General features: G+C 37.8%; 1 protein-coding gene across 2 annotated transcripts; it reads right to left on the bottom strand.

Annotated features, from left to right (window-relative positions):
* Positions 1–327: 327 nt before the first annotated feature.
* MFAP3L (microfibril associated protein 3 like) lies at positions 328–11310 on the bottom strand. 2 transcript variants are annotated; one of them, XR_009933220.1, is made up of 3 exons: positions 8294–9794; positions 4502–5473; positions 328–1649 (listed from the first exon to the last, which is right to left on the bottom strand). XR_009933220.1 is itself a non-coding variant. In XM_062492845.1 (3 exons), the coding sequence occupies exons 2-3, from the start codon at positions 8574–8576 to the stop codon at positions 4611–4613; spliced, it is 1146 nt and encodes a 381-aa protein (XP_062348829.1). In that variant the 5' UTR covers positions 8577–8694; positions 11291–11310; the 3' UTR covers positions 328–4610. The 2 variants fall into 2 exon arrangements, 1 of the variants encoding a protein (XP_062348829.1); XM_062492845.1 differs by adding an exon at positions 11291–11310 and having other exon boundaries at positions 328–5473; positions 8294–8694.
* Positions 11311–11523: the final 213 nt, after the last annotated feature.

The raw sequence follows: 11523 nt of genomic DNA, 5'->3' as shown, positions 1-11523 counted from the left end.
CCATTTGGGGACTTATAAAAGGTCAGTTTGGAACAGAGGTGCCTGGGGCGCCGAAACACTTGCCCTGACAACGAACTTAATTCTGTTCTCATTTAAGAAGTGGCACAGCATTGCTGCTGGGGACAGAAGAAAGTATAGGAAGGCAAGACAAGGAGAGAAAAAAATGGACACAGAAAAGGTTTGAGCTAGTTATTCCAAAAATTAGTGCAGGATGTAGGCTATTAAATATCCATTTCTGTGGGAAAGTGGTGTTGTGGCACTGCAAGTGTCTTGTTGAATGTGTACAAACTCAACATAATCTGTGCAAATTCTTTATTGAAACAATGATCAATGTACAAGCTACATCACATTTCATTTTGCCACTTCAGCATGAACTTTCCTCTTCGTGGTTTACGGCTATGAGCTATAAAATCATAACAGTTATTTAAATCAAAATACAGCAACTGCTTTTCAAAAGAACACATTCATATTTGTCTTACATTTCTTGTAAAATCAAAAAGGATTTCATAATAAATGAAATATAACTTACAATACTTTAGTGCAAGCATTTCCTTTGCATCTAAGAAGCTTTCAGTTGTCCCAATAAATATGGCATACTTAACAGGCCAACTCTTAAAATAGCATGCTGCCAAGATATCCCATGAGAACTCTGGAAATCTGACACTGTTAACACTTTCTAGAATTAGTTAATCTGACCAAAGTGAAAGTCAGAAAGCCCTGGTTATATGTTACAGTACTTTTGTCAAAAGGTAACTGCAAATCAAAGAACTGACATAGTATCTACATTAGAATAAAACAGGCACTGATTTAAAAAAAAATCAACATCTGCCCGTATATGCCATTTGCAAGTCTTATGCTTATACAGTAATTTTTAAGCACAGGAGTGTACTTCTGTGCCTTACCAAGTACCAACAAACCTACACAAAAATGCTGGTCTATGGGTTCTTTTATTTTTTTTTAATATGACAGAAAAAATGTAACTGAAGGGTAAGTTTCATCACAAACATGCTAAAATCAGAAAACAAAAAAAAGATCAGCAGTAAACAAATGTGGCTCAAACAGAAAATGTTGAGAAAATACATAGTGAATACTATGTTTAAGTAGTCTGATTAGTACGGTCTTATATTTACCAAAAAAAATGAGTAAGTCTAAAATTCAAATCCAACACCAATTTCTTCTGCTGCAGAAATCTAGTAATCTTCATGAAGTTTGGCAAAAATGGTGTAAATATGTTGTGCAAATCTCTTTTCCTTGTTAAGCCTGGCTTGGTGTTCCTTTGCTTTTAGAATGCAATTTCAGTTGGATTGGATTTTCCAGATTCTGAGTGTTTTAAGAACCATTAGTGTTTGGTGGTACAATAAATAGAAAAATGTAACAAAAAGTGTGCATAGTCCAATGATGGGAACAGATTAATGCCCCTGAAGTGCTTAAGGTGCATGACTATATGTAACAATGCAAGCATTAATGTCTTCTTAGAGCCATTATTAATTTTATAATTGTTAATTGTGTTTTTGGATCATAAAGTAGCCATTTGCTAAGAAATATTGCAAGACACGATTGCATACTTTATAATAGCACAGCCTGAAAGTCTGGAACAGGAAAGACAGGTTTGGGTCTTGCTTCTCATCTGTCTTCTGCAAAGGAAGTTCCTGAAAGCATATAAAAAGCTTTAGGCTAAGAAGTGTCATATAATGGATGCATAAGATACTGAGCAGCAGACACAAAACCACCGAAAAACCACATAAACCAGAAGAATCAGTTCTGTATAAAATCTGTACTTTCTTCAGCTACATTGCTGTTTAGTTTTTATTCCAATAATAACACAAAGCTAAATGTCCAGACTGATTGGAACAGTCCCCACCTGTGAACTCTCAGCTCTGAGTGACACCAGCTCTAGAAAACTCAGGGTTCCCTTTGACCTTGCAACAGCAGGAATCTGGCCTCCATGTAATCCAAGTACCTGTTGCTTATATGTGGTTTTGTGTGTACTTCACACATGCCCTTTGTGGGCAACTTCTAGGGAAAAACATCAATTGTATCTTCAAGGAAGTTTACACAGTGATACTGAAGAAATCCATGGGGATTGTTTGCTCTCAAATGTTTCTCAATACATAAATAATAAAGAGGCTGGAGGACAGTCTCAGGGAAGCAGTTAGGGTCAGAACACCATAGAAATACATGAAGGGGCCTGATCTCTACTGTAAAAACTTCATACTTTAAAAAGATTAAAATTAAAATACTGTAATAAATATTTTTATAACTTTGAAAAAAAAAGTATGACTTAAAAGTTATTTTTATGCTTTCAAGGAGAACATCCTTGCTTATCTGTGCAATCTTAGTTGGGCACCAGGTAGGTAACTTTGGAATGCATGGGCATCGTTTGTAAAGGCTGGACAGGCAGAAACTTCAACCTCTTCTCAGAAGGTTAAGGTGAATTAAAGGAGTTTAGTGCAAGTTCCTGCTTTTGTTTCTGCCCTTGTCTGTTTTCATACCAGAAGCAAATCAAGTGACTTGAAAAACTGATGTGAACACTAAACAGAAATATCCTTTGGATTCAGACAAGAAGTTAACTATTTGCATCACACTATTGTCAATCGCACTGGTCAGAAGTGAGGTTCTTTATGGTATTCTCTTAAACTAACTTCTGTCTTACATTAATATTGCTTCACTGGAACTCAAATACTTCCAGTCACATTCCTAATGGACCTTTGCCCTTGCATGTTTCCTTTCGGGCATGTGCAAATGCATGTTGTATAGAAATCTGCCACTGTGGTGAGCACAAAAAATATGAGACATTGGTATACTGCCACTTCTCACAAGTTGGTTGTAAAATCTGAAGACCATTATTAGACATGTTTTTGTTTTGTTTTTAATAATCACAAAAAGGTAAATATGGAGCCTTCTCTGCATCACCTATGTAAGTCATGGGGTATTCTTGTATTGCACTGATACTGAGGCTCTGAGCTTTAACATGATGAAGTTGACATAAGACCTCAGTTCATTATTAAGGGTTCTTCTATGTACCTGCAACATTGACTTTGGCTGATCTTGATTACCTGTGCAGTTAATATAACTGACTGCCTCCAAAAGATACCCTATGGAGATGTGGCTCCTTTGTTAAAACGTCCAGAGAGCCATCTATCTCCCCAGAGACCTAAGAGACTTCTTTCTCTACTATATACTTGATTTCAGATTTATTTTAAGTATCTATATTTACACTACAATCCTTCTTAAACACTATAAGGTGATAGTTCTTTCATTAGTTCCAAACTAAATGTGTCAGGTAATTAAGTATTACGCAATTAACCCTACACACACTCCTCGTAAGTGCTTTCTTTCCAGACTCACTGCAGAAAAGGTACTTATTATTGTCCACCTGCAAGACAAATGGCCACTTCCCTTCCACTCCTGGCATTTCCTGGCAGAAATGTTGATCCTTTTTAATGCCACAATTGCTGCGATCATTAAAGCTTTACTGGGGTAGAGTCACATGTACTCCAGCAGTGAACATCCTACATGTAGCAGGGTCCCAAAATCTCAACACAATTATATCACATTTAACAGTTTGCATGACTGTGACTGTCTTTGTAATTTTATAGGACACTGGATTATATTTTTTTTCAGTTTGGATACAACACTCAAACTGATGCTTATATATGAATTTATGCTTGATCTTCAGAAAACATGTATTTGTTCAAAATTAAGAAGCCAAATAAAAGGGTACTTTGCCATTTCAGCCTTGTGATCAACTGATTACAAGTATTTGCAGGACCTTCATAGAACCTGCATATCTTCTGGTAAGGTAGTACATAGTTACTGCTTCCAAATTACTTCAAAACAAGACATCTTGTATATTTGCAGCTGTTTGCCATATGATCTTTTGGCTACATAGAAAGTGCTCAAAGGTATGCAAAAAAACCCTGCAGAGCTGTTGGTCTGCAACTTTCTGTAAGATGTTTACAGGCTTTCCCATCCCAAAGACGTTTCTTCATGAAAAACAAATGATTGTTGGCATCTTCATTCCATGAAAAAGGGAAAATTATTTCCCATGTGGCTAAGCAGTGTAGTCTCAAATGAAATGGAAACATTTTAACTTTCTTTAATAGCCCTCTAAATCACAATGCAGCTGAGCAAACAGGTTTTGTAAATGGGATCTATCAGGATTTTATTTGGCTACTGGAGTGCTGCCTCTTGGGCAATATTTCAAATTCACAAGTTAATACTTGCAAAAATGTAATAGATGGAAATAAAGGGAGTGAAGGAGGAAAATGGAAATCAGTTTTATGTTTAGCAAGTTCAAGTGTCCTACATCAAAGACTACCAGTGACTTCCACGAGGCCACTACAGGTGACTCCAGCCTAGGAAATGCTGAGGTAAATGTTTCTTGGAAATACTCCTAATCAAAAACAGCAATTAATAGTAATGTAATAGCAATTACTCTGCCATACATCATGGTAAACTAAACTCAAACTGAGAAGAAAGTGCCAAGTAATCCACTTACATGCTTTTGCTATGATAGTCTCCAGGTAAGGCTTAGCGGCAAGTACAATATGTATTTTTAAAAGAGCTCCACCTGATTTTCCTGCTATGCATAGATTCAGGAGTAACTATCATACATGGCTTTCATAAATAACGCACGTATTTTTGTCATTTGCCAATGCTGTGTCATCAGGACTGAGTCCAACAGAAGGCTCAGGAGGGGGCTCTGCAGGAAGTGCTGGTGTTTGAAGAGGATCTTCTTCCTTGGTGTCCAATTGCATGCTTTCCTGTGACTGACCATCCATGCAGTCCTTCTTGGACAATGGGTGAACCGACACTTTTATTGCAATCTGTTGAGGTGGCTCATGCAGCGATGATGCGTCTGAGTCAGCTGTGGGAGATTCACTGCGCGTCAAAGCATTTGGGATCATATAAAGCTCATCTGTTTCAGTGGTTTCCTGGCCTTCTGCCGCCTGCCGTACAAAATTCTGCCCTTGCTCCTCCAGACCCACCACCTCCATAATTTCTTCCATTATAGTCCTGCAGTTCATGATGAGAGGTGGCAAAGGTACACTCCGAGCAAGCTCTTCAATGTAGCGAGCAAATTCCATGGTCTTAAACTGGGTTACTTTGGCAAGCTCGAGCGTTTTGGCTGATGTGATAATTGGGATACGCTTTGCAATCTCAAAGGCCTTCTGAAGTTTCTCTGCCCCTTCTGTTCTGAAGAATTCATTGATTGCTTTTTCAGTTTTCTTCAGATGACTGCTCATCATACATAACCGAGTAATGTTCAGTATCATAACAATGGTAAAAGCGACAAGGCAGACAATCATGTAATAGATTCCCATATCTCCAGAGGTAAAAACAACCCTCAGTGTCACAGTATTGTTAACACTGCCATACGTATTAGATGCAACACAAGTGTATTTACCTCTGTCTTCAAATGACACGTGGGTAATGTTTAGTAGCCCATTGTCAAGAAACCACCATTTTCCTGTTGGAGAGGAAACAGAGTAACTTAGAAGTATTTTGTCACACGATCAGCATAGTCTTAAACATCAGCTTTATCAAACTGGGTTCAGGTTTTGGAAGAAGGAAATAATGTTCATAAGAAGACAAAGAATTTACTATCATAAAGGCCTGAGATCCTAGCTGTGTTACTATCAAGTCTCTGACATCAACTCTGCATAGTCAGAGCATGCCCTAAAAGAGTCTCATGAAAAATGCTAATATGTATCACCTCCATCTCAATCTTGTGGTCAGTTAAGTTACAAAGATAGGACCACTCCAGAGAGCCTCCCAAACACAGGTCACACTTCCTCAAAGAACAGGATCCATACGATTGTGAGGCAGAAAAACCTGCTTAAACCCTACTTGTTTTGTTCCCTGACAATGCATTTGCTTACAATTGGGTTATTTTTGGCATTCTGTTAAAGTATCTCATATAATTCTGTTAATGTAAATTTTAAAAACCCTAACATTTCACACATCATATACTACATGGGCTGACCTCTGAGGTGTTGAGAAACTGATTTTGAAGAACGATTTTAAAGAGAGGAAAGTAGGATTGGAAGGGTAAAATAGATGAGAAGAAGAGCCATGACAGGGAATGCCTTGCTTCTTGGTAAGAACCTCTACACACAACAACAGAACTTCTTTTACCTTTAAAAGTAATTTCTATCAATGTAATATAATTGATAACTTTGTCTGCTGCATGGACATATACATTTAATAGACATGAACACTTAGTATTTTTTGAACTTGGCACAGCAGAAGAGTTTAGGTATGAAACTGCATTTGAAACAATGTGTTAAAAAGCCATCACTCCTGTCAGTGTTAAAGCGATTCAAGATTCACCTAGTTACTGTATTTGCCACTATATATTGGTAATGAATTAAGATTTTTAGTTCCTCAAAGTTTTTCTAGTTAAACATGGCTTACCCAAATTGGTTTTCTTGCATTGTCTCCAGTAGAAGCCTATGTAAAGTATTCCCACAAGATCCCTGCCTCAGTTCATGTGTGCAGACAGCTCTTAATTACATATTTTTAGCCTCTTACTTAGAAGTATTAACTGAAACAGTATTTTTTACCCTAGCATAATTCTTGAAAACAGCTGAATCATCTGAAATTAAAAAATGCAGAATAAATAAAAGCTCAGTCTAAATCAGACCTTCATATAAAAAAAGAATCACCCCAATCTGCTAAAGTTAGGCAAATTCAGAGGAAAACTCCTTTACAGAGGAAATAACAGCATCTGTAACAGATGACACTTCTTCCTCCACTTCCAGCATAGCAAAAAATGCAGAATATTTGCTGCTCAGTATTTCTTTGAATTGGAATGGTAGTCTTTTTTGCAAAGTAGGTTTCTATTAACTGTGAAATAACAAGTTGCCTTGTGATGTATCCTGGCTCCAGCTGTTAAAATGACATAATGGCACTGAACCGTGACTCAGTGACTGGGTCTATGCCAGTGGATCCTGACAGACATATTGACCCACATAAGAAAACAATAATTAGAAAAGGTATCATTGCTGGGTTTTGATAACAATTCAGTGCCCTACTTAACAAGACAAAGAAAGGTCTCAAGCTAGGAAACATTTCTTACAGAAAGACATTCTCTTAAAAGAAGTATTGCACTGATGAAATTCTAAGTTAAAAGTGATAGTCTTATTACTATATCTGCACTTTTTACTGATTTGGTAAAAGTTTTTGCTCACCCACCTAAATGTTGTTTTAGCTACCTCTCTACAAAGACTACACAAAGACTTAAATTTAGATGCCTAACTAAAGGGGAAAATTTCTATTAGTGAACCTTAGCAAAACACTCCAGCACAGTAATCGTTGTATGTTGACACAACCACACAAATGTTTGAAAGTCTGCTTAGGAGTTCAAGTAGTTCCTTTCTCTAGCTTTACTCAGAAAATGATAACATGCTGTACTGTAAAACATAACCAGTTATGCAGTAAGCTCTTACAGATACACACTGCTGTTTCACATCAAGCTGGATCAATTGTTACTCCCATCACAGCAGAGTTCTCTGCCAGGTCAGCCAGTACTTAGGCATGCTATCTTACCACTAAGAGTTTATTTCATCATGCAGTGAACAAAGCAGTCACTATGGAAGGATTAAATGAGAAAAACACCTTTCATATACCCACACGCCCCTCAAACTCTCCCTAGAAGTATAACTAAGGATTATCACCCAAACCTTCCATTTAAGGAAAATAAGCTTTTGCAATTATGGTCTCTGGCAAATGCCACCGAAGAGTCTTAACTAAAGCCAGGAAGGCTCAAATTTGGCCTGTCCTTCTGACTGCTGCCCTATATATGTTTGCACTAGGTTATTCAGGGCATCTTTGTGGCTCACACTACCATGTCACTGCACATAAAGACAGCAGGCACATCAGGGAGGTAGTTTTGTTGAGTTCACACCAAAAAACTATTCTTGTATGTCATGAGAATCCTCCTTTGAGTTGGGAAACAGCTTTTTAATCTTTTTTTGGTGCCAGAGAAGAACAAAGTGAGGACAGAATGAGAAACAGGAACAAACCCGAAGTCTTCCAATGAAAAGAGGCCTGTCTACACCTTCTGTTAATTGCTTCAGCTTCTTGCTATGTGTTGCTATAAATAACACAGAAAAAGTTACTGTTTTCTTCCCAGGTGTGCATAAAAAATTTATAACTGCCACCAGGCTTTCATTTATTTTCACACAGGAAAATACCACAGCCAGGCCATTAAATTCAGGTTTGTCAACTTGCTGAAATCAGAAGTGTCTCTGGACAGGCTACATCAGTGCTTTTACTAAGATCCTACCTTTATTCTCCTCCCCTTGGAGCAGGCGTCCATTGGAATTGTACCATCTGTAACGTGGACTGGGACTCCCTTGAACATTGCAATCGATCAAGGCACTACTGCCCTCCTTGACTATGATGTGGTCGATGCGGGAGATCACCACCGGCGCGGCCCCCGCGTGTGTGTCAGTGCGGTTCAAAGTGCTGTTACTCACATCTTCAGCAGTGCTCAAAGCTGCTAATAAGATGACAAGGCGTGTGGTAGGCAGAAAGTACAAAAAGTGGCGGCTGTTCAGTATGTCCATTTTCCTTCAGTGGTGTGCACGACTGGCTGGGAACTGCTTCTGCTGAATGCAGGTCCTTGAAGTGAGCAGGTCACAGGAGAGTTCTACTTTGATCTGTGCAATTTATGTTTAAAATATCCTAAAAAATAAATAAATAAATACAGAGAGATGGCATGTATAAACAATCCATTAGATATGCTCTTTTAAAATAGTGACACATCCATTAATGCATTTCACAATCATCAGCACAGTGTCTTGTCTAAATGCTAATGCTATCACAGTCCTTATCCTTACTGGAAAAAGATGCATACATTTTCCTGACAGTGGTGTTGTTCAGAGCGTTAGGCGTAGGAGAAGACTTTTATCACCTAGACACTTAGCAGCAGTTTAGCTACAGTAGCAGCTACAGTTTTATGCCAAAAGTTCGTCAGTTTTTTTTGTTTTGGTTTGGTTTCTTTTTTTAATAAAAGCCATTTGCAAAACCAACAGGAAAAATGGAGGTATAGACCATTGAAAGCTGTCGCTACCAGCTTGGTGCTGCAACTCCATCACATGCCTGATCTTAGATGAATTGTGAAACATGGTGTTAGAAAGAACAGTTCCAGGAAAGGGTTTTGGATCTAATGCTGGAATCCTTGATATACACATTTTTTTCCCAGACACAGCAGCACATACAGCAAAACATCTCAGGCCATTCACTTTTCTTAAGCTACTGCTGTCTGAGATAAAACAAAATCTGGAAGACTACTCTTAAAAAAGGGTACTTCATGCTTGATAAAATAATTTCAGTGTTGTTATTTTTAGAGCAGATTCGTAAAGAAGAGTACTTGCTGGTGACATTATTATGGTTAATATTCCTTTGAGATACAAATGAAGTTAGGACTCTTCTGTTCCTTATGTGGCATTAAGAATTTTGTCTGTGTACTTTTTGCACACTCTCCCTCAGTATTTTCCCTCAACTAATCACCCACAATGAGGCCTTTCTGAAGCTGTGATTTCAGTTTCTGGACAGAGGCAAGGGGGGGTTACAAATGTCCTCTCTGTTGGCCTCATTATGCTCCCAGTGAACACAATTGGCATTCAGTACTGACTGAGGGCACAGCGTTGGACTCAAAATGAGCACCTTGGAAAATTTCACTCAAGAGTCCAAAGGCCACAAATCATGTTAAAATCACAGAGTGTCCAACTATACTGTGGTTTTACTCATGTGTTTCTAAGGTAAATAACTGAAACTTAGAGAAATTTATTAGATAGAGGAATCTATGTGGAATCCAGAATGCAGGGAAATATCTAATGAGCTTTCCCCAAATGAACACTTGAATTTCAAAAAAGTTCATATTTTCTTAAATATACATTTGACCCATGGTAATTCATCTGCCTTAGCACACAAAATAACTGCTGACAAGATCAGTTCCCTAGATCAGTCCCATATATAAAGGAAGCACTAAAATAAAAAGAAACAAATGAAAAATCCCTTCCTATTTTATTATTTTTGATGATTTTCTTTATTCAAAAAGGAAAGAAAGCAACATTACTGTCTTTCACTGGTAATATTTGATTTAGGTTGTTTTGTTATGCATCCTCTCTTCTCTATAAAGCAATGAACTTGCTTTCATACAGATACAGGTGTTATTGAAAAAGCAAATTAATTCTTCCATTCTACAGGATGAATCATTACTAGAAATGAAAACCTATGGGTTTTTTTTAGATTAACTGCTGGCATGATTGTAGAGGTCTGTCCCAGCTTCAAGCCTCTCCTTGTTTTTCTCTGCTTTTATAATTACTGAATATGGAAATATTTCTCTTGAAGAGCAGAATAATTTTTAACTTTAAATTAATATGCAAATCTCATTTGTCATATAAAGCTATATAAACAATGAATTCAGAAATCTATTTCCAGTTATGCAAAACATGTAGAGTCTGTGTCTTTGTAGGTACAATCTGTCTGAGTCAGCAGTTTGGGAAAAAACCTTCAGTTCTGCCTATTCACTTCAGTAACTACTCACATCTCATTTCTACTACTCCATTAACCTTGGAAACTGACATTCTTCACGATTACACATATTCAGTCTATAAAATGTTTCTGTACAGTGTCACAGATCTGCATTGTGCCACACAGAAAACCCAAAATTACACTTCCTGGCAAAGGAGCAGGAACACAGACTGGCTGGATTATGACAATGGGAAGGGCAAAAGATAACAATATAACCTGATTAAGATTTGTGTTCCAATTACTGTCTGGGGCTTGTTATTACTCTATTTGGGTCTATCATGCATTTTTACAGCAGAAAAATCAGTAGCAATCAAAAAAAGGTGTTTATTGTGGAGAGCAATTTGCATTCCAGAAGGAAGTGAAATAGCATCTCCCCAGTGGCTGAACAGAAAACCTGTAAGGAAAGGACCAAGAGTGTATTAGGGAACTCAAGGTAGCTGATAGCCCACTGATTCCACACAACACAGGGATTTGGGCAGAGGTTTGGAAGGTGTGATGGCAGTAAGGTGCTGCCTATTCCATATGTTTACCAGTTTTGAACGCAGAGCATATGGAAGCAGAAACTGTACCTTTGTGTACTGATAGCAAATGTGACTGGTCCACAATATAGCCAAAGGGTTGATTACTTGTCTGAAGGTAACAGTGACTCTCTCATTCTGGCCCAAGACTGAACCATAAATTGCTGCAGCAAAGTTTAGGAAAGAGAGGTGAATAATTTATGTCTACTATGTAAGATTCTTACCTACTCCTTCTTACTCCTTGGGAATATACTTTCTCATGTATGTTTCTGGAATGCAGAATATTAAAAAAAAACCCTAAATACCTCTGTAGACACATTTCTATTTGAAATAACTACAGTTTGATGGCTAATATGAGGAATAGTCAGGCAGTAGGTTTAAAGCAGAGTGTTTAGAAATGAAGGTTGCTGCTTTCATATGCCATCCAGGGAAGTACCTGGGTATGTTTGAGGAGACA

Source organism: Cinclus cinclus, chromosome 5 (assembly GCF_963662255.1).
Source record: "Cinclus cinclus chromosome 5, bCinCin1.1, whole genome shotgun sequence".
Taxonomy (NCBI): Eukaryota; Metazoa; Chordata; class Aves; order Passeriformes; family Cinclidae; genus Cinclus; species Cinclus cinclus.
This window is presented reverse-complemented; position numbering and strand designations above follow the sequence as displayed.

What these genes read in the sequence shown, in the direction of transcription:
- MFAP3L (XM_062492845.1), bottom strand. Translation starts at nt 8,576, where the DNA reads ATGGACATACTGAACAGCCGCCACTTTTTGTACTTTCTGCCTACCACA. An exon ending in CCAAGGGGAGGAGAATAAAG is followed by an intron (nt 5,474 to 8,293) that starts GTAGGATCTTAG and finishes CCTCTCCAACAG; the next exon opens with GAAAATGGTGGTTTCTTGAC.